The 24,159-nt window shown below is 38.6% G+C and overlaps 1 protein-coding gene across 1 annotated transcript; it reads left to right on the top strand.

Annotated features, from left to right (window-relative positions):
* The first annotated feature begins 3,635 nt into the window (after positions 1–3,635).
* Positions 3,636–23,466, top strand: LOC114892046 (signal transducer CD24-like). Its single transcript, XM_029216789.1, has 2 exons — positions 3,636–3,771; positions 23,228–23,466. Exons 1-2 carry the CDS (start codon positions 3,636–3,638, stop codon positions 23,464–23,466), a joined length of 375 nt encoding a protein of 124 aa, XP_029072622.1.
* Positions 23,467–24,159: the final 693 nt, after the last annotated feature.

Raw genomic sequence — 24,159 nt, 5'->3', positions numbered from 1 at the left:
CATCACTAGATAATACCTTTTTTTCTAAATTTGTCACCAGATCATCTGCTCCATTGTGAGCATCTGATAAACCAAGGAGTTGAATGAATGATCTTAATCCATTATATAATGCAAAGAGTTGATATCAAGAGATAAATAACAAGGCAATATTTAAGGGCCAATGATACAGTAGAAACTCTATGAAGCCATGGTCTGGGATTTAGGTTCTGGTTTCCCTCTTTGCACAATTAAAAAATCAAATGTTCAGACTAAATAAATTTTAAGTTCCATTGTAGCTGTAAATTTGTTAAGGGTTTTAAAATTTTTAAATTTTAAAACATGAGTACAAAACCCTTTAAACATGAATACAAAACCAAGGGCTATTGACCTCAGGATCTTATCCCTTCTCTAAAAATTATAGCTTTATTACCTCTAGTTAACCATTAAATAAATTTTAGTTTTATTTTGGAATTCATGTTCATAATCACCTGCATGGGATTAAAAGGACTTTATCTAATGACTAAAGAGAGCATATTAACTTCTCATTAGATACCAACTGATTAATTACATAATATTGTTTCATCTCATCTGTTTTGTTAAACTGGGAAATCTACCAGCAGGAACATGACAATTTAGATACAGCGTGTTAAGTATAAATAGACTTTCTCAATTCATTATTGTATTAAAGAAAAGTAATATCTTTTCTTTCCAAGCTGAAAAAATTTGAAATATTTGATCTTTATACATTTCCTGCCCATAAAAAAAAAGAAGAAAGAAAGAAAGAAAACGAAAGGAAAGAAAATTAATCTAGACCACACAAGGAATTGAAATTAATTTAATTAGTTAATCCCATCCATTTCATTATTTAAAAAAAGATGTCATGCATCCCAGTTAGACTAGGGAATCTTTATTGCTTCACTTGTGTTATATGTTTGTGTAAAAGATCCTATCCAGTAGGTGTCAGCAAAGTAATCTTAAAAATAATCACAGGGGCTTCTCGTATTAGCTTCATAACTACTTGTAGGTAAATTATAAGAACTTTTCTGCTTACAGAGCAAGATGTTATTTTAGCGTATCTATAATTTAAAAAGAAGAAACTTCCTGATTTAAGAAAGCTGCTTTCTCCTCTTTTTCCCCGTGTAATAAAAAGTCCATTCTGAAATATCGCATAGACGGCCAATACTGCCTCATGGTGTCAGACATCACAATAAAACAGGGTATTTGTGTACCTGGATAATACTAAAAGGAGGCATTATGATGTCATCAAAAGATGTTAATATATATGTGGGCATGTGTATATCTATCTATCATCCTCTAAGTGGCCCAGATGGTAAAATGTTAGCTGGAAAGTTTCTGAAATAAACAGCCAGGTCCATATCAACATCATTTTGAAATATACAGAGTATAAGAGGCAAATAGATCCAATATGTAGAAAGCTAACCTATGGTGGAATACATGCTCCTTCTTCCCCTCTCCTAAAGAGACCATAGTAAGGGGTTGTGAGAAGACCCAGCACAGTCAGAGGGGTTCCCTGTGGGAAGGGGGAGGGTAGGTCTTAGGAAAGGAAAGGGGAGCTGGCTTCTCAGGGAAGATGTGTAGACTGAGGGCAACCACATTCCAGAGGAAGGCTTGGGTAGAAGGTAGTGTCCACCAGCTAGAAAGGGACAGCAGTGCAGTGGGGTATGTAGACCACAAATCAGGTAAGATGAAGAGAAGAGAAGCAGAGTAGGAGCAGGAAAATTTATTTCTTTGTTTTTAGAGAATTTTTATTGAAGTACTGATATAATATTTCAAGAAAGTGCACATATCAGAAATGTAGAACTCAATAAATAGATATATGTATATATTAATATGCAATATATAAATACATAGCAATAAAGATAACATTTGCCCTACTGGCAGCTAGCCTCTGAAGGGAAAATTGAGAATTGAAACAGATAAATTGAATCAAACCAAACGAAACCAAACAGTAACCCCAGAAGACTCCTGTGTTCTTAAGATAAGATGCCTGACTACTCCAGCAACTCCTAAGTTTCACCCATTATGTTAGGGTTTGGTGGTATCTCCTTGTGGATTTACTTTGCATTTCCCTGATGATCAATGATGTTGAGCATCATTGCATATATTTATTACCTATTGGATATCTTTTTTTTTTCCATGAAGTGCCTTTTCAGTCTCTTGCCCATCTTTCTATAGGTTATCTTTTCAAAGTAGATTTGTAAGAGGGATTTGAGATCTAGGTTTTATGTTAGATATGGGTTTGAATTCTAGCTTTGTTACTTGCTGTGTGATATGAGGCTGGGCTGGGACCATCAGTCTACTGGAGAGGAGCTTAAGAGAACAAATGTTTTAAACAGTCTTATGTACAATTCCAACGCTACTAAAAATCATCCTTAGTTATGAATAAAGCAAGTTCCTAAAAATAGCTATTTGGTAGAGCTCTGTTAGATTTTTCTTTACCAAATCCTGAAAACTTTTGGATGCTAATATATACAGTCCTTGGTTCTGAATGTTTGCTCCCTGACAGCCCATTGGAGGGTTCTGTTGCTCTGGGGTTGCTTCAGCTCCTGTCTCTCCCCCTGCCAGGTCTATCTTCCTCCTAGCTTCTGCTGAGCAAGAAACTGAGGTTAAGAGATATTGAACACTGCATCTGAGGTCCACCACTCCTAATAACTGGTAGAGAATGGGACTCAAACCCAGGCCTACTGGGTCCAAAGGCAGTGGAATGAACATACACTAAGCCATGTTGCCTCTTGGTAGCATCTTAAGGTTTGAGTTAGCAAAGGATGTTTTTGAGCTACTGGTAAGTTTGGGAAACATTTAGGTCCTGAAATGACATGCTGTGGCCTCTGGTCCTTATACCAAGTCCTCTTTCTTAAACCCTCCATTATAGAAGTACTAAAAATTACCTGTTATATCTAACTGCATGTTTACCAAGCATCGTCTGTGGGTATGATGGGTACAATGAGTAAGATAGTTACAGGTCTTGTCTGCATGTAGCTCACTACAGACAACTATTACAAAGGAGACTCAAAAGGCCCATGGAATGGTGATATGATAGACGTACGTCTGTGATTTTTTTTGACATGAATACAAAACCAAGGGCTATTGACCTCAGGATCTTATCCCTTCTTGTCTCTGCAGAGGCCTTACTCAATCTACTATTCCAAAAAAATTTTTTTTCTATCTACTGTCTCCTTCTCATCAGTATTTGAACATCCAAGGCTTTCCTCTCTAAATGAAATTGATCCCAGGAGAAACCCTCATTCCATGATCTTGCCTCTTCCTACAGCTCCCTGTTACATCACTCTTCCTTGATTCACAGCCACCTCTGGAGAGCACATCCTCACCCTGCTTCCTTGTCTTTGCTGTCTTCAGCTCACTCTGTGGTTGCTACTGGTTTACAGAAACAGTGGAAATGGTGTTGCACTTAAAGGATGCTTCCCAGGCTTAACCTTTCTCACTTCTTTGCATCACACAATGCAGCTGAGCATGCTTTTTATTCTTCTTGCTGGTTTTCCTTTTCCAGTTATTTTCATCACTTCTCAGTCTCTCTGGTGGTTCTTTGTCTTCTGGTTCTCCTTCAGGGCATCAGCCTAGAAATTCTCTCTCAATACACTCTCTTTAAGCACCACCCAAACGTGTCTCCAGCGTAGATGACTCACAACCGAGATCCAGATCCACTTCTCCAACTGCCCATTGGTCGTCTCCATGTTAAAAGAACTACCTTCAACCTTTGTTCTGCTTCTCTGTCCTCCGAAATCAATGAGTGGCATCCACATCTAAGAAATTGTGAGTCATCCTTTAATCTGTCCTCCCCTTTTCATCTCCTACTTTAAACCAATCACACATTTTACCTCCTGAATTTCTCACATCTCTCCCACCATCATTTCTTGCCTTTTTTTTTTTTTTTAAACAGACGCAGTCTCCTAAATGGTCTTCTGGCTACAAATATTGTTCCCAACCAAACTCATTTCCTCATAGCAGCTAGAGTTGTTCTAAAGGGCAGTTGATCATGTTCCTGCTCTGCTGAAGACACTTCCATAGCTCCCTATAATCTTCAAGAGAAAGAGCAAGCTGTTTAACCTGACATGAAATCATTCATTATCTGCCCAGGGCTCCCTCTCCCTCTCATCTCTCATCATTCTGCTCCTTACACTCTGCACTGCAATCATATGAAACTTATTTCTAGTTCTCAGCCCTGTTCTTCTTTCTCTTGCCCTTAGGCTTTTCTCTTTTGTAAAACTCATCTTTCCTCCCACGTACCATCACCTTGCTAACTCCTATTTACTCCTCAGCTTAGCTTTCACTTCCCCTGGAAGGATTCCCCTGACTGTTCCCCAGCCAGCTTGAGTTTAAATGACTCGTCCATGTGTTTCCCCAGCTCCTAAACTACCTTGCTCAGCGCTCTGAACTGAAATTGTGTGATTACCTGTGAGGAGAGGTGTGAGACTGTTGTGCCACACTCATCATTTTCCCCTTAGCATCTATCACAGTGTAGAAAGAATATTTGAGCTTTATATTTGCATTAAAACTGGTCAAATATTTCCATACAAACTTTTTTTTTATAGAAAAAAAAAAAAAGACGAATAAAAGAGTTCCTTAGCCAAGAGGAAATGTTTCTATATATTGCTGTCTGCCAGACATTATTACTTTCTGGCTACTGTCATTACATTCCCTTAGGTCCTCTCTTTACCCTCTTTCTTCTTCAACTCCCCCATAATTAGAGAAACATTTGATAAATTATAGGACAAACAAGCAAATCAATAGGTTTTTACATTCTCTGCCAGGAGACAATATTCTCTATCTTCATGATTTCACATGAGCAGTGTAGAGGTGTCAGCAGTCTGCAGGATCCCAGCTGCATTTTCTATCTCTTTTATTTTGGAGATTTGGGGGCTCTAGGGCTTCTCCTCTGAGAAATGTCATTCCAGAAAGAACGAGATACCAAAAATGTCACAGGATTTGGTCTCCTGTGGCAATACCGAAGATTGCTTTGTGGATTAATTCTGTGTGTGTGTGTGGGGGGGGGGCGTCACATAATTGCAATTTCACATGAACATCCAAGAATTCAATCTTAAATATTTATGAATATGGTTAATATCTGCAACTCTAACTTCCCTCTAATTGCTAGCTGTAATTGTTAATAATTTTTACCCAGAACAGAACTTCCTAAAGGATTTTATATGGAAACTTGTCCTTTAAGATGTACATCTAGATGAAATTCCTGTATTCAAAAAACTTGAGGGCTGCATATTCTCTTTCCTCTTGGAGAGTCACAATATACATCAGCCTATTGCAGACTTTGTGATGTGTACAGTCATCTATTCAACTCAGAATTTTCCACGTGTATGTAACCTCAGGACCATTTTTCTTTAAATTTGTTAATTTGCTCCAGAATGTAGTTTGGAAAATATTGGTAAGACTCTTTTGGACTTTTTATTTCTGCTTTGCAACAGACCTTGTACTAACCAGATTTCTATATTTATTAGAAATTGTATAAGAAAGTAATAGCAATAATGGGTAATATTAACTATTACTGTGTCCCAGGCACTATTCTAAGTGCTTTACAGGTGTTAGTTCATTAATCTTTCCACCAATCCTATGAAATATAGGTTATTGTCACTCACATTATATAGACAAGAAAACTAAGGCAGAGAGAGATAAAGTATCTTGTCTAAGGGCATACAGCTGTTAATTAGTGGAACTGAGATTCCAATGCAGGCAGTTAGGTTCAAAAGTCTGGAATTAGTACTATTCTTGGTGGTGTCCCTACTTTATCTTCTTTTACTAAATCTCCTGAGCCTGGCCCATGCACAGAGCCTGACAAAAGGTAGGCTTTTTTTTTTATTGGAGTATAATTGCTTTACAATGGTTGTTAGTTTCTGCTTTGTAGCAAAGTGATACATATACATACATCCCCATACATCCCCATATCTAGGTGGTCACAAAGCACCAAGCTGATCTCCCTGTGCTATGCGGCTGCTTCTCACTAGCTATCTATTCTACATTTGGTAGTGTATATATGTCCATGCCACTCTCTCCGTTCGTCCCAGCTTACCCTTCCCCATCCTCGTGTCCTCAAGTCCATTCTCTACGTCTGCATCTTTATTCCTGTCCTGCCCCTAGGTTCTTCAGAACCCTTTCTTTTCTTTTTCTTTTTTTTTAGATTCCATATATATGTGTTAGCATATGGTATTTGTTTTTCTCTTTGTGACTTATTTCACTCTGTATGACAGACTCTAGGTCCATCCACCTCACTACAAATAACTCAATTTAACCCTCTTGCCCTCTTGGTGGGAATGTAAATTGGTACAGCCACTATGGAGAACAGTATGGAGGTTCCTTAAAAAGGGAGGCTTTTATAGCTGTTTGATGCTACATGAATCATCTAGAGCTCTGTCTCTGATAAACAATCCAACTTTCATCCCATCTGTATCATTCCTAACAATCTAGTTGCCTAGAATGGCTGAAACAATGACTCTTGCCTTTCCCTACCCTCTCCTAAGGCCAACTCTACTGGCTAGTTAAGGAGGCAGAGCAGGAATTATATTGTAGTAAGAAGCTAGCACATGGTGGGCATCTTCAAATGGTGTGTCATAACACAGCTTGAAAAACATGCTATAGTCATGGGTCACACAACAAACGCAGACATCACAAAACAGGCTGCCAGAGGATGACAAATATTTGAATATAAATTAAAAGAAGCTTTGCAGACACAGCATAACAAAAAGCCCAATTAACAAAACTAACCATATGCTACTACCAGAATGGTTGGACACAGTGTAAGACACACATGAACATTAGATGCAAAGAAATCTCAGATGAAACAGCTTCAGCAGACAAACAGCAGACAGACAAACTGGAACCAGTGCCACACTGAGATGCTACAGTGATAAAAGAGCTTCCCCAGAGAGTCACTCTAAATGTTCCCCAATAAAATAGCTATTCAAGGTATACACACCCTGAAGCACTGAACAAATAGTCAAAGAAACTAAAGCAAAACAATGAGCTTTTCATTCTGTTTTATCTTTTCTTCCACATTGAATTACCACAGACCTTGATTTATTTAGCAGCATTTTTAAGGGTATTATAAACTAGTGGTGAAGAGTATGAACTTTAGAATCAGACAGGCTGGGTTTAAATCCTGGCTGTATAATGTGCTAAATGTGTGGTTTTTGCAGGATGGTCTGAGAATCAGTTACTATGTATGGAAATGGAGATAGTAATACCTACTTCTTCATACTTTTGTTAAGATTAAAACTGATGAGGGCTTCCCTGGTGGCGCAGTGGTTGAGAGTCCGCCTGCCGATGCAGGGGACACGGGTTCGTGCCCCGGTCCAGGAAGATTCCACATGCCGTGGAGCAGCTGGGCCCGTGAGCCAGGGCCACTGAGCCTGCGCATCCGGAGCCTGTGCTCTGCAACGGGAGAAGCCACAGCAGTGAGAGGCCCGCGTACCGGAAAAACAAAAAAAACCTGATGTTATATGTAAAGGGCACAGCGCAGTGTTTGGCACAGAGTAAACTTATACTCCATAACTAAGAGCCATTTCATTTATTTAAAGCTATACATATTTCAGGATGTAAATTGGAATCTACATTTTAAGTTGTTTCTTGTTTGGTTTAATCAAATAGAAGAAAATTCCATCTTGGAGAATTCTGTCCTTGGCATTGTATTATTGCAATAATAGTGACAGTGATAGGTCATAAAACACTGTTCGTTTGCTTTTTCATTTGTTCATTCTTTCCTTCATTCATTCAACCGTCCCTTTAGGCTCAGGTGAACTGTCCTAGGTGCTGAAGATATAAAGCTTCTTGAGACACACCATCCACCTTCAAGATACTCCTAGACTAGTGAGGGAGACAGCCAGAGAGGGACATAATTATAATAAATATAGTAAGTACTAAAATAGATTCATGTCTTGAACGTTATGAGAGGGCTATTGATTTTGTCTGGGGTTTACTAAAGAGTCATTTGAACTTAGATATTGAAGGATCAATGGTGATTTCAGGAGGAAATAGGGATTTGGAGACGTATTAATCTGCTTATTCCACTTATTGAAACTATATTGGAAGAATGATAGACAATTGTTTTCTAGGACTATTCAACTAACTTCTAATTATTCTGCATAGGAAGAAAGAATTTCCTAATTTTTTAAACTTATTCCCCACCTCCCCACCACCATAACTCCCTTATACTCTAGCCTCCATAGAGCACAGTTTTAAAATTGTAGTTGTTTAAGAAAGAATGAGTGCCTTTGAGGTTTTCTAGATTTGAGCTTGAACTTCCCTGATCCTGTCTAGATGTGGGATTTAGGGATGTTGTTTAACTTTTTTGAGCTTCACTTTTCATCTGTAAAATTGGAAATTATGTATACCTTATTAGGTATGGACACTGTGGCCACAATTAGGAGAACCTCAAGAAATTTAAAATAAAGTGACAAACTGTTCTTGGAGAGTTATTAAATTAATATATAACATTTAAGAGCAGCATTCTATTAAAAACCAAAGCGGGGATTCTCAAGAGGGAGTCATCTTACTCAGGACACATTTCAGAATGATATGTGGTAGTGGTGAGACTTTTCCAAGGTTCCTATACTTTCCATCCTTCTATTAAAAAGCCTTTCCATCCTTTTAGAAATTATCATTGTAATGAGCCACTACTTCTTATGGAAGTAGGTCATATTTCAAGAGTGGTTGGTAAGAAGAAAAGAAAGGGGGACATTTTCTGAGTTAAGGAAAGAATATGTCCATTGGTAGGACAAGTAGTCAGTTATAGTCTATTCCTAGAAAAATGGGAGTCATTAGATTAGCAGTGTCCACCCCAGACCTGTATAGGGGAAGTGCTCACTATATTTATGTGAATATCCAGTCTGCTTTATAGTGACATTTGCTACAGTGAATTGATATGTTCTTGTTATTGTTTTCTTTAGTCTTTTATGAGTGAGCAGACTCAGGCTGATCAGTTGTGGAACACTGACCCAGTCACATTTCAGAACTATCGAGATGGAAGGCAAGGAATCTGCAATGTGGATAATTCACCCAGGCAGGTACCACATGTTAGTTTCTGCCTGGACAGTCATGCAGTCTTCCCATGTCGCCTGCAATTTGCATATGCCCAGTTTGACATCTCCACTGGTATGTCAAATAAACATCTTAAATACAATATTCCTGAAACCAAACTCTTGGTTTTCCACTCCCATGTCAAACCTTCTATTCCATCTTCTCTATTTTAGTCAATGGAAGCTCAATTCTTATAGTTGCTTGGGTGAAAGACCTGCAGCCATCCAGGCCCCTTCTTTTTCTCTTACAATTTCTGGTGGTCATACCCTAGGGTGCACCCCATGATTCTGCCCCCTTGTATCCATATCCTTGTGAAATCCTTTACTCTTGAGTGTGAGTGGGAAATAACATGCTGTGGCCTCGGGGACCCACGATGTGCTTCTATGCTATAGAATATGGCATACACAGTGCATGGGATATAACACCCACGATTATGTTACGCTGTGTGGTAAAAGTCAAGAGATCAGATCCTTAAGAAGTTGACTTTGAGCTAATCAGAGGGGAGATTACCCTGGGTGGCCCTGACCTGGTTAGGCGAGCCTATTATTAGAGGACCTGGACGTTCCCTGAAGACAGAGAATTGTTCAAATAGCAGAGTCTTTCTTTATCTTTTTTGCTGGCTTTGGAGAAGCAGGATGCCATGAGTTCTACAGCTGCAAGGAAAGTAATTCTGCCTACACCCTGAGGAGGCTATAAAGTGGATCCTTCCCTTCTTGGGCTTTCACATAGGGATGTAGCCTAGGTAACACTTGACTTCACCTTCGTGAGGCCCTGAAGACAGAACTTGCATGAGCCATGCTTGGACTCCTGATGCACAGAAACTGCAGGATAACAAATGGCTGCTACTTTAAGCTGCTAATTTTGTGCTAATTTGTTGTGCAGCAATAGAAAAGTAATGCACACATCACATCCAGACCATCAGCAAATCTTGTCAGTTACCTCTTCAACAGAGCCAGAATCTCATCACTTCTTGACCTGCTCACCCCTTCTTGTCTAATCAAAGCCACCAATGTTTATTGTTTGGATGATTGTAACAGATTGCTAGTTGGTCTTCCTCCTTCTACCCTCACATCTCAACTGTTTTTTTTCTCCAAATAGCAGCCAGAGTTATCCATTTAAAACACAAATCGTGTTATGCCCTACCCCTGTTCAAAATCTGCAAAGGATTGCTGTCCTGTTGACCTTACCAAGATCCCCACCACATCCTGCTAGGCCTTATATGATCTTGTCACCAGCTACTACTCTGACTTCACCTCCTATCACTTTGCCCCTGCTTCTGTTTGTAATGCCACACTGGCCCCGTTTCTTAATTGCATCAATGCCATTTGTATTGGACATAAGTGTGATTCTTTATGAATCTGCATTAGTAAGTAATCTCTTTGTACTGACTTTCAAAGAAAAAATATGTAAGGACACATACATATGAAAATAGATTAAAGAATTTCAGCCAGGCTTTTTATAAGGTTTCAAGAAACCAACGCACATACACATTAAATGGGGTATTTGGACTTATTGTAATGACATAGTGAGAAGCAAATAAAACATGAACAGCCATACTTATAAACTTTAGGGGAAATGATATTGAACTAATTACTTAGAATTGCCGCCCTGTAATTTCTTCACCTATAAAATGGAGATTATGGCAATACCAACTGATTTAATTTTTGTGGGGAATAAAAGATTGAATTCATGTAGCAATCTCAGACCAGCATCTGGTATAAGGTAAACACTCAAACAAACAAACAAAAACCCACCAGCCCTTTAAATTATTATTAATTAGGGTTAGAAGTAGTATTAGTCAGGAAAACAGAATAACTGAAAAATATTATGAGAATGAGGTGCTTGCTGTAGCAATTAGCGCACATACAAATGTAGGAAGAACCGAGGAAGTGAAGGTCTGGATGAGGGAGCCAGGGAATCAGAGAAAGTCAGGGACCGAGACACTATGTACACAGGGCTGATTTGAGCCAGCGCTTTTCAGGTAGTTTCTGGGGACTGGAAAATTATAGCTCTTCCTGCTGGCTCTGCCAAAGTCCACAGGGGCAATAAAGCAGGCAGCTATGCTTTTACATTGTGGCTTCTCTTCAGCATTGCTGCTTGTGTGGAAACCCTGGAGCCCGAAGACTAAGGAGAAGGGAAGGCTCGCGGACCTGGTTTCTGAGTAATCTGGGCAACGGACCTCCAGACATACGCCCTCTGCCCCAGACATACGCCCTCTGCCCTGTGCGCAGGCAGGATGGGCCCAGCTGGAGAGAATGGCACAGACGCCAGCGTATTCTGTGGCCTCCTTAGCAACCAGCATTTATTTTGTCCTGCTCTAAACTCACTGTGTTGACTCCTGTTCTCACTGTCTGGCCCTCTCCTACCAGTTGCCACTACAGGCTGACTCTCTCCTTGCCTCGTGCTTCTGCTTATTTGTACCTTCTGTTCCCTCATGTCTTATACTGACCGTCCCCCACATATGTATCATTTAGCTTCTACCATAGTCACCACTGGATTCTTCTGATATGTCTCATTCTTCCTGCCCAAGAGCGTTTTTCGGTTGGTTTTGTTAATTGCAGTTATACCTTTAGAGCAAAGATTTAGCCTTAGGCCACCTTACGGCTCTCTCATCAGCCTATAGATTACTTGTCCTTGTACCAGGCTCCCTGCCCTGGTCAAATTCACCTTGGCCGGGCTTCAAGTCATGGGATCCATGTACAAATGACCCTTCAGAGAGGCCTGGGTGAGTGACAGCAGTTAGGGTTCCCATAGCACAAGAGGTGTGGTCGGCAACTTCTATATTACACATGTTTTAGAAAACATGGGAAATGCTAGGTATTGTACAAAACACCTTGTATGCATTATTTAATGTGATACTCAAACCGACCTTGTGATGTAGATTTTATTAAAATGTTCACTTGTCTTTTGAGGGATAACTGAGCCTTACAGAGGCTAAGGTCACATACCTGATATGAGGTGGAACTAGGATTGGAACTCTAGCAATTGGCTTCTGTAATACACTCTGCTAATCTGAGCATGCCTCGTGGAAGCATGATTTTGATTGTCTTTTAAATAGGGTGTCTTAAATGTCTAAGATGGTTATGCTGCATTGGAGCTGCTGAAAGTGGACTAGGGGAAATCACACCTTTAATAAAGTCCTTCACTGGGGCAAATAAAGCACTTGGGGCTGTTGATAAGTTACTCTAGCATGCAATCCACGAACTGAAAAAGAGTACACTAAACCTGAACCACAGCTCCCCTTGGGCACCTAAATAAATATCTTTACTTCTTATTCTTAATTCTAATTTGAAAGTTAGAAAAAAAAAAGTAATGTAACCTCTCAGAAGCCTCTTGCCTTAAGTAATTTTAAAAACAGCCCAATTTCTCCTTCATAAAGAAATGACTATCATGTTATGATTATAAGTCTTATATCTGAATTGAAATTTCATTTGCTGGTCCCTCTGCGCACTGTGGCACATACAGAGGGCAGCACAACACGGCAACTCTGATACAAACGTGCTAGGAAGTGCTGGGGGTGGGTTAATGACAAAAAAAAAGAGAGACAGTGTTGTGCTACTTACCATATATGTAAATCCCATTTGTTTTTTTCCTTAAAAATTTTTTTCCTTGTCTTTCCTCCATCAGCTCCTACTCCTCTAGGCTGTCACTTGTTATACGTGACCTGAATTATTCTACTGAAGAGGGAATGCTTTATCACTTTAAGAAAACCAAATGTTAGAAAAGACCTTCTTTCATTGCTATTCGGATGTACTTATCATTCGATAACTAGCCACCCCTCTAGACAAGGATTTCAAAACAGGAGTTATGATTTGCCAGAGCATTTCACAGATCCAGCCATTAGTGTTCACCCAGCTGAAAACTACAGGACTAAACATAATCCAATTAAGTAACAACAGTATATTTTGAATCAGTGCTGAACAGATGGTAAAGTATCCTCCATTCATTATTAATTAATGTTCATGTAGCACCCACAGAGAATGACTCTGGGTTACTGCTTCCTGAAGACAGAAACGGAATTTCCCCTCCCTTTCAAGGTTGTATCATCTTGTTGGTGAAAACCACCTTACAGGATCTGGAATAGTTTTATGAAATAAATCACCTTGGAAGTGAGAACAGAAAGGGCTTCAGTAGATTTTATGACCTCAACAGATGATTTAAAAAATAAAGAGTCTAGAAATGATGAGTTTTCTTATTTTAGAAGAATTTAAAATTGCAGATGTATCTGCCTCCTGTCTCTACTCAGCATGCCAGCAGAGACACTGGAGGTTTTTCTCTCCTTTTAATATCGCCTCTACATTGTAAATTTATGAATACTTAGCTATACCTTGTAACTATTTTTTCTCTCTTGACCTCTACATAATATTGCCACACATATATGTAACATTTGAAGTTGGCAAAGTGATATTCAAGCACAGCGATCTCTCCTAAGGATTTTTGGACACCAGTGTTTCAGAGGATATCAACTTGGTTCACACTTTGTGGACTGGCTTGTCATCATGGCAATATTTTTCTCTGCCATATTAATTATAGAGGATACCCATGTCTCTCTTGAGTACTTCTTTGCTCATAATCATCTTGGAGAGTCATGATTTCAGTTGTGTTCCCATACGAAAATAAAAGAGCTTTCCAAGTTCAGAAAAAATTTTCCTACTGATGGAAATAGTTCCCAAAATTGGTTTACTTATTTATTTTAAATAGCATTCGTCATCATGTGCATTTATTTTGTGGATAAAATAACCACCAAATTAAGAATTCCACTTTTAGACTTATCCGACTTCTTCATTTTCTCGTTAAAAGCTATAAAAAATTTAACCATCTATGGTAGCTAGTTGCCTACTCAATACTCATGCTCATCTCTGCCTTAATGAACTCTTAATCTGGGAAGATGGCAATGTATTTAGCTAAAATTCAACATTTTCTAACCCCTATTATAAAATAAGGATGGCCAGTGATATGTACGAACATGTCTTTAGGAGGTAGTTCTTGAGAATGTCTTTTAAAGAGGTTTATTCAGCTAGTCCCTGCCTGGAATGCCGGCACTGACTAGAGTTCCAGCAACCATCTTGTGACCAGGAGGTAAACTTGAGGCGGGAAGCCACAGACTAATGAAGGCAGAACAGAAATATAAATGGAGCTTGGATTAAAATGACTGACAGTCCTGGACTGTTTATCTCTGATCTGCATATTAAATATGAGAAAATGAATCCCTTATTTTGCCAAAGCACTCTTTTCTTGGGTCAATTCTCTATCCTAACTGAAACAGACTGTCAGAACCAAGTAGGTCCTTACAGTGACCTAGTGCTGGATCCAGCCTAACTGGATCTGGTTCCCTCTTCCACCCCCACCCCCAATACTTGTCTGACCTGTGTCCTACAACTCTCTCCTGCATACACTCTATTTCAGCCCCCTGGCCTCTTTGCTGTATGCATCAGGTACACTCCAGCCTGCAGAATTTTGCACTTACTCTTCACCTTACCTGGAGTTCTCTTGCCCTGAATGTTTGTCCAGCAAGTTCTTTCACACCCTCTAGGCTGTTACTCAAAAATCCTCTTTCCGGTGCTTCTTTCCTAGTCACCGTTTCTATCACTTCAACATCCTGTCCCCTGACATTTTATATCTCCCTTCCCTTATTTAGTTTTCTTCCTTGCATGATCTAACACATGGTATATTTTGCTTCTAAGTTCATTTTATTGCCTGTTTGGCCCCTCCCTCCTCGGAATGTAAGCTCTAAGGGACAGATATGTTTGCTTATTTTATTACTAGAATAGAGCTGGGTACTAGAGGTGCACATACATTTTTGTTAAGTAAATAAATGTGATAAAGAACTGGTTGAAAGAGGAAGATGTGGAGGGAAAATACTAAGGCTCAGATAATGGAGAGCCAGAAGCTGGTAATCCTTATTTGGTTTAAATAGCAGGGAATCGTGGCCAAATTTGAAAGCATAAGTAAAGAGGGGGATAATAAATATTTCCAAGAGCAAAAGAATAAAGAATGAAGCAAGGAAATGCAGAAAGATGAGGGGCAAAGAGCTCAGGTAGAGGGAACTGCTGTAATCAAGGGAAGTGATGTGATTTCTTGAGAGCAGAAATGAAAATACCTAGAGGTTGAACCCAGAGAGATTTTGTAACGGCTAGGATGGATACGGAAGAAACTCATATTGGACAGTCTCAACCTTCTAAGAAGAATAGGATTCAGGAAAATTTGTTGAGAGTGAGGGAGGGAGTAGAGGTGGAAGGATGGAGTGAGGGGGAAAATTTTATGATGTTAGAGACTGCAGGAAAGGGAAATAATACAGAACTGAAAGAAAATTGCTAGTGAATATTTCTGCAAGCTCAAGTTGAGATAATGAGAACTTACAGTCAACTCTCCTGGCTTTGTTTCTTTTCTTTTAATTCTTTGCAGCTCAGAAGTGGGAGTGGGAAATAAACAACAACAGATGGTCAGCTTTCCCCAGGGTTGGTAAATGGTAAGGTGGACATGGCAGAAAGACAAGGTGGTTATGGTTGAGTAGGTTGTGGAAATGATTGAAAATGGGCCTACAAGGTAGAGAAGGAGAGGGATAGTATGTGGGTTGTGAAGGCAGGATATGCCCTAAAATCCCAGGGTGCTCACTGACCATGGACTCTACCTTCACCCTCAACTGAAAGTAGATTTGGACTTTTGTTCCACTTCCACCTATATTGTACATGAAGTTTATGTTCAAGGATTCATAGCATTCTTTAACCATGTGCCATTTGGCCTGATGTAGAAATATGACGTAACAGAAAACCTCTAGGGCAAGTTTTATGTGCACACTTTCAGGTACTCATGCTGGGAAAGATGTAGAGCTCATAAATGTAAACTCATATGCAGGGGAGGGGAAGTGCTCCCCATTTCTGCTTGGTTTTAAGTGTGTGTCCTTCACATTAGCTGTCATTATTCCAGCTCTCCTTTTTGTTCACATGCTTCACACAATTGCAAAACAGAAAGATTGGGAGTTGGAAACTTGGGATCTGGAGTCTGTCATCTGAGATCAAATCCTGGTTCCAGCACTATCTAGCTGTGTGATCCAAAAGAGCAAGGCACTTAACTTCTCCCCAAGTCAATGCTGTCATCTGTGAGATGGGGTGTATACCACACAGGTTGTTATGAGGATTGGTGAGATATCTATACAGTACCTGAAATGGAATCTCGCATATGAAACGTTTATAATTAGCTATGATGATGGTGGTTGTGGTGATGGTGATGTTTAATTCAATAACTATAGGAAGTTACTGAAACTTCATAAAGAATACACCCATCATTTTCTTGAGGTGGAATAAGTGGGACTTGTTTTCCCTGAACATAAGCAAGGTACAATTAATTATTAGAATTATAAACTTTGCAATTCTTTCATGAGGAGTACATTAAGTAAATTCCTGGCCTAAGGCTTTCTACATGGTACATTCAGAAAAAACAAACATAAACTTCTAAGAGACATCTAAATTGTTCCATGGTCTTTAAAAAATTCAGATAGAAAATACCGATTCTCAATTCTAATCACTATAGTTTCATTGTAGAAAAAGCAGGGAATAAATAAAGCAAAAATATGAAAATTAAAATACCCATAATTCCACTATCCATATAGTTATAAATAACCAAGGATATATTGACTCTTCTGAGCCCTTTTCCATGTATATACATCTCTCTCATCCAATTTAAAGGAATTTGTTACAAATATTAAGATGCCTAGAAATCCAGGACAGGGCAACTAGAGAGAAACAAATGCTGATGGTCATACTCATTAAGAATTTGCACATGGAAGGGGAAAAAACACACCAGAAGAATTCCTAAAGAATATTGAATCCAGAATGAAGAGGAGAAAGATGTTCAGTCCTTACATAAATTTTCTCTATTACTCTTTTTTCCTTTCTCATGTCTGAGTATTGCTTGGTTTTGCTGTATAGTTTGAGGGTTTAGGGAAGATTTTTAGGATGGATGGAAGCTAACATGGTATTCAAAAATTATAAAGAGCCTGGTTGGAGTGGGTTGTGGATTTCTCTTCAGTCTGTAATGTAAATATCGGGTTGGCCAAAAAGTTCGTTTGGGTTTTCCATGTATTGGTTATGGAAAAACCCGAACGAAATTTTTGGTCAATCCAATATCAACAATTCAACTTGAATGGATAAATATCATGACTTTTTAAGTGGATAGGGATGAGGGAAATCAGCTGTAGCAGACTATTCATATTACATAGAAGTCAATAAAACCAGAGCTGTCAAATCCTGTATCTACAATGATTTGCTAGGGCATCTACCTAATTTTCTGTCTGAAAGACATGATATGATTCTGAGTCTATGGGACCTATGCTACAACTATATAAGTTGTGGGTAACTGGTAGCAATGCAAGATAATTCTTGTCTATAGGCATGCAAGTGAATTCTGTAACTTTCTAACATTAACTTCTTGAACTGGTTGGGACCCTTCATGTTTCCTGATTAATGAGTTAAATACAATCTGTAACAAGTGTTCATTTGTATATGTGTATGAGAGTCATAATTTTATATTTATTTTTTTCTTTTTTTAAAAAATTATCTTTTGCCCAGTTTTTTCTCTGCAGTAACAATCCAAGGCAAGTGCTGTTTTCGAGGGGCTCTCTTCCTGATATGGCCTCTTCTTGATATGCAGAGGTTGACATAAATCCTCATAATTTTATTTTAATTGCATTTTTTATATCTTTATTGGAGATCAAATTGCTTTACAATGTTGTGTTAGTTTCTGCTGTACAACAAAGTGAATCATCTATACATATACACATATCCCCATATCCCCTCCCTCTTGAGCCTCCCTCCCACTGTCCCTATCCCATCCCTCTAGGTGGTCACAAACCACCGAGCTGATCTCCCTGTGCTATGCGGCTGCTTCCCTCTAGCCATCCATTTTACATTTGATAGTGTATAAATGTCAGTGCTACTCTCTCACTTCATCCCATCTTCCCATTCCCCCACATGACCTCAAGTCCGTTCTCTATGTCTGTATCTTTATTCCTGCCCTGCCACTATATTTAAAAGTTACAGATTCTTGACATTTGGAACATGCAGTTAAAATGCCTCGTGATTTTCCTGCAGTCCTATAAAATTTTCCCAACCATTTTCTTTTGGTTGGCTTTTTTCAGCAGGGTAAGTGTCTTAGCTCCAACTGCAAAATACCAATAGACTGGGTGGCTTAAACAACAAATATTTATTTCTCCCAGTTTTGGAGGCTGGAAGTGTGAGATCAGGGTGCCAGATTCCGGTGAGGACCCTCTCCCTAGCTTGTAGATAGCCACCTTCCCACTGTATGCACACAAGGCTGAGAGAGAGCTGTTGTCTCTTCATCTCCTTATATGGGCACCAATCCCATCATGGGGGCTCCACCTCCATGACCTTGTACAAATCCAATTGCCTTCCAAAGACCTCACTTCTAAATACTATCACACTAAGGATTAGGGCCCCAACATATGAATTTTGGGGGGACACATTATGTAAAGAAGCCAAATATATCCATTGGGTATATATCTCATTCTCAAAGATCTCTATAATTAGAGACTTAAATTTCCCCTTGACCCAGGAGTAGTTTAGGAGATTTTTGGTTGTATTATATTCATTTAAAAATTATTTTTGTCTTTTGAGTTTTCATATGTATTTGTTTTAAATTACTAATGCATTGTGACTTAGAAAATGTTCTGTTGGTGGGAACGTATTGTGAATTTCTTTACAGTCGTAAATACAATCATTTTAAGTAGTTTTTAGCCAGATGAAACCAATATGTCATAGATAGGTTATAAAATATATTGTTATGTATTTTAAGCATTTAAATAGTATTTCTCAAGTGTCCCTATCTCTACCTTATCGAATTAATCATCCCACATATTTGAGTTCAGCTCTTTCTGTCTTCTCTTTCTAGATTGGTTGATTGGTGTTTATTTGAAGGAATTGGCTTAAACATGATTTTGCAGTTGGTAAGTCCAAAATCTGTAGGGAAGAGAAGCAGACTGAAAATCCAGGTAGGAGTTATGTTGTAATCTTTAGTCCAAAATCTGCAGGGCAGGCTAGGAGTTTGGGAACTCAAGCAGGGTTTCTATGTTAGTTTTGAGTCAGAATTCCTTCTTCTTTGGAAACTTCAGTTTTCGCACTTAAAGCCTTCAACTGATTGGTTGAAGGTTGCTGCTTTACTTAAAGTCAGCTGATTGTAAATGTAAATCACAGCTATAAAATACCTTCAGAGCAACATCTAGCCTAATGTTTGACCAAACAACTGGGCACCATAGCCTAACCAAGCTGACACATAAAATTAACCAGCACACTTCCCCAACTAGGATGGCACGCTTTGTGAAATGCTTTCTGACTACTTTATCTTCCGTACATTGAGAGCAACGTGTTAAGACATTATGAAATTGTATTTTTTTTTACTATGTACCATATATTTATACTTTTATGAACAGTATTCTATGGTATTTTATGTGGATGTGGTTAGTCTCTGCTTCTCTGACTATTCTGTGATATTAGTAAGTGAACTCTGGTTCCCTTGGGGCCTATATTTCTTCTCTGTTCCCTTCTCACATCTATGCTTTACTATGCCATCACCGGAGGCTCTGCAGAAATCCAGACAAGGACTTTGGAAACTCAAGGCTTCGTTAGGCTTCTAGCTTGAGCTGTGGGCTCCTGTCCAGTTTCACCAGGAATTTTGCTTTGGGAGGGTGTTAGTCAGTGGTCTACTATTAATAAAATGCCTTTCATTTCTACTTTTCCTATTCATTGTCCTCAGCCTCAGTGAAAAATCCAAATAGAAGAATTCTTAGCTTCCTGGTATAAAATATCATCAAATACCTCCAAACCAAACCCAGGTTCCTAACGAGCCATCTCACTCCTAAGTCCACATAAGTCCCTTGAATGTGTAGTTGATTAGGATCTTTTTCTTCTTACTGTAATGTGTATAAAGCTCTTAGTACAGTACTTGAAGCATAGTTAGTGCTTAATAAATTTTTCAATAATTATTACTTCATCCTTAAACACAATAAATTAAAATATCATTTAGCTCTTGAAAAAATTACTATGTACCTTATCCCTTCATATAATGACTGTGTTGGAATTCAGGCTATGCAGTGTCTTAGATATTTCTAGTTACCCGAGGGTCACCCACTGATGGAGTGAAATCACTTAAATAAGGGCACCCCTGGAGAGGATTTAGGATAATGCACCTTTAAGAGTCTTTTCAATGTTGCCACTTCACTTTGGTTGCACTTTTGATCGCACATCATTAGATGTTCCACTGCTTACCACACAAACTTCTTGCTTGTTAAACCAATGGTCAACCAAGTTCAAGTTACTTTGATGACTCTAAGTAGGTTACAGAAAGAGAAGAAAATAAAATACATCTCTAAAATATGACACAAGGGAAAAAAATAAAAAGATGCTGAAATTTATGACTGTTTCATGGATATCAAGCTATTTACAAGTTTTTAAAACAATGATAATTATCATGCTTTACATTGATATAGAACAATTTCTAACATTTATTTTTTTCACAATTTTCATAATATCCTTGCAACTATTTAACCATGTATCATACATTTCTATTTTTGTGGATGTTATCCTATGATATTTTATGTGGGTGTGGCTCATGTCTGCTACATTTACAAGTAAATGATGGAAAGCAATGTGATGTCAAAAGGGATAGTAATAAAAGTATAAATTTGAGGCTGCTATGTTTACTGATAGAATAATCCTAGATTCAAGATGAAACAACTATTTTTGTTCATTGCAGCCTTTCAAATGAATTAGAAAAAAATGATTTCAGAATTCCTCAGGAAAAGACAGATAATACACTAAATGTGACTTGTGTCCACCCAAAAATATAAAGGGAGTTTAAATAAAATTTTCATAGCCTGAGCCAATACAGCCTCATTCACAAAATAAGTTATACTTTTCACGTGTGATTTAATCAGATACCAGAGTTTAAGGTATCTCATATTATCAAGACTTTATTTTACTTGTGGTGAGACATAATGTCAGTAACAATGTTTTATGGTACTATGAAACATGCAAATTCTTTCTCTTTTTTTTCCCCTCCAATTTATTTGACATCTCAAATCAGGCAACTGAGTGAAGGTTTGTGGTAATGTTATCTCCAACAGCCTTGGACGTTTCCTTTCATCCTGGGATCACTCACTTTAATAAAAATGTTAACTTACTTTTGCATCACTCCTTAAAGTGTATTAAGTACTTCATGTGATTTGTCTGGCTTGGTCTGCAGAAGAATCCTAGAAGGTAGGCTTGGCATGTTTATATAGGACAGTGCAGCATGGTGGCCAAAGGCACAGATGTTGGTTCCAAAGTCCCTGGGTTCGAACCCTCCCTTTGTCCTCATTCCTTCGGCATGTGATCACTGGCAAGTGGCCCAACCTGTTTCCTCACCTAGAAGGAGAGGACAGCCACCTCACAGTGATAAGAATTGAGTTGATAGATGTGCGTTGCTTGGAGCGCCCCCTGGCTGCAGCAGTCATGACGCCAGCCCCTGCTGTCCTTGTTTTACGCAGGAGTAAAGCCTTGCTTAGAGAGGTTATGTGCCTTTTTAGAGAACCTTTTTTTCCTTTCCTTTTTGGAAAGTGAATTCTTCATTGAGAAACAAAGAGAAAGGGGTTGATTAGTGCAACAAAGAACAATGAAAAATTAAATAACTGTGAAGTTTGCCATTTTCAAGAATCATTTGTTTAAGAAAAGCCTTCTACCTTGTTTATTTCTGGAATAATTTGCCTTCAGGGGCATATAATCACAAAAGAGCTAGTATTTAAATATGCTACAAAAAAAGAAAGCCGCTTTTCATTTTCTATGTATGATATCAAAAGACCTTTCTTAACAATGGATTATTTCTGTGATGACAAGTGTATTTAATACATTTAGATATATTTCGAATGTTTTATTCTTCACTTGGTGGCTACTAGTTGATGTTGATCATATAAATGACTCACAGATACTTTTTTTCATTTCAATTCAGGTATATACAGAATGTTATAGACTAAATGTTTGTTTTCCCTCAAAATTCATATGTTGAAATCCTAACCTGCATGCGCTCACCGGAATAACTTCACAACTATTCTATTTCATGGCATCCCTGTACATGCCAAGATCTTTCTTCTTTCTATGTGGATATTTGCTTTGACATAGTTGATCCCTCACAAGGATGATTTTTCTCTTCCTTCCTCCTCCCCCTTTCCTAACTCTATGCCAGGAGCCCCTGATTGTCTCCTTTGGGCCCCTGCATCAGCCACTGTCTTGGTTCTCATTTTGGCTTTGAATTGTATAGGGCTTTCCACATAACTATTGCAAGCACACCTATCCTTCCCCTTCAATCAGACTAAACTCCAGCTCAGTGAAGACCACATTCATACAACCACTGTGTCACATGCTTGGGAATTATTACTTGGAAGAATGCATTTCATCCAGGCCATCTCAAATGATCACGCAAAGAAAACAAGTGTTAATCAGGATAGCTCTAGCCTATAATCAATCTATTAACTACAACCAATCTTTTGACTTTAGCCATCTAACCAATCACCTATCCAACTCTCCTTGGATGTCTGAAAGGCACTGAAAACTCTCATTTGACCCCCTGATTATGTCAAATCCCTTGTCAGATGCTCTCATATTTCTACCTATTCTAAAGTTTTACTTTTTTTGTGTAATTATTTGCTTAATATCTGATTGTCTCACTGGATTACAGCAGATAATGACTGTTTGCGCTCAGTATTGTATCCCACATATATATCAGAACAAAGGAAGGAAGGCAGGAAGAAAGGAGGGCAAGCAGAAAGAAAAGAATGAGAAATCTCCAGTTTACTGCTGAAGCTTCAATGGCTGTTAGTCCCCTTAGCAGTATGATTTGATGTTCCTTTGTAGACTGCACTAATATTTCCAAACAAAATTGCTTTTAAAATATAACATCAAGAGCAATTTACATTTCAAAATTTTTCCAGTTATTGAAAATGTTTTCAGTGGTGTTACAAATGGTCTTGAAGCTTCCGCAAATGTTCTAGGCATTAGTAATGGGTGTCTGTGACTGTCTCCTAAAAACTGCTTATCTAGTTACCTCTAAACAAAGAGAAAAAAAAAGCCTGGAGAAGTAATTATCATGCTGTGTGTAAAATAAGTGTAGCAGTGAGACGTACTGCGCACTGATGGAGCAGACCTGGGCAGGACGATGGTGGCCAGGCTCGGACTGGGGCTGCTGCTTCTGGCACTGCTCTTACCTACGCAGATTTATTCAAATCAAACAGCTGTTGTAACACCTTCAAGTAACTCCTCCCAGCACACGTCAGCTGCCCCCAATCCAGCGAATGCCACCACCAAGGCAAGTGACGGTGCTCTGCAGTCAACAGCCAGTCTCTTGGTGACCTCGGTCTCCCTTCTACATCTCTACTTTTAAAAGACTCCGGGCCAGGAAACATCTATACTTCCCCATCCTCTAAACCCAATTCAGATGGCATCCAGACATCCAGTGTGACAAGGGAAAAAACAACAACAGGTCTTCATTGAATGAATCTGCAAGTTCCACACCTTATTTTATTGACAGAAACTGTTGAGGATCCCAAATTTGATTGGTTTGAAGAGCATGTGAAGGGTTTGACTAGATGATGAATGCCAATATTAAATCTGCTGGAGTTTCCTGTACAAGATGAAGAGAGACAACCTCCAAAATTGGTTAAGAGATGATTTCCTTAAATGTGACTTAAGAAGTATGGATCCATAAAACTCTACCTTGAAAGTGAGAATAGATTTTATCTTACTTAGAGGTAAAGAATGCGATGTGGAACAGAGATTCTGTTTTCATTTGGTTCATTAAATTTGTAAGGCCATAAAACAATGAGGTAAAACAGAAAGCTTCTGTGATTCTATTTATATGTACATTAGAAGGAACTTCCAGGTGTTACTGTAAAACCTCAATGTGTTGTTTCAGCAGTACTAATTTAATGCTGATGTACTCCAGAGAAAATTTTATGTTAAGCTATCACTGTTCTCTTGGGAAATGAACTCTTTCCCTTGGGGTTTGGGTTTGACATTGCATTTGAATTTTTATATAGTCATTGATATGTACCAGGGCAATGATGGATTGGAATCT

Source organism: Monodon monoceros, unplaced genomic scaffold (genome assembly GCF_005190385.1).
Source record: "Monodon monoceros isolate NGI ecotype Baffin Bay Population unplaced genomic scaffold, NGI_Narwhal_1 Super_Scaffold_12, whole genome shotgun sequence".
Lineage (NCBI taxonomy): Eukaryota > Metazoa > Chordata > Mammalia > Artiodactyla > Monodontidae > Monodon > Monodon monoceros.
Note: the sequence above shows the minus strand (reverse complement) of the source record. Positions and strands in the feature narration are given on the sequence as shown.

Bases quoted from the DNA above. Each gene is read 5' to 3' on its own strand.
- LOC114892046 (XM_029216789.1), top strand. From the start codon at position 3,636: ATGACTCACAACCGAGATCCAGATCCACTTCTCCAACTGCCCATTGGT. The intron at 3,772-23,227 runs GTGAGTCATCCT...CTGATGGAGCAG, and splicing joins GCATCCACATCTAAGAAATT to ACCTGGGCAGGACGATGGTG.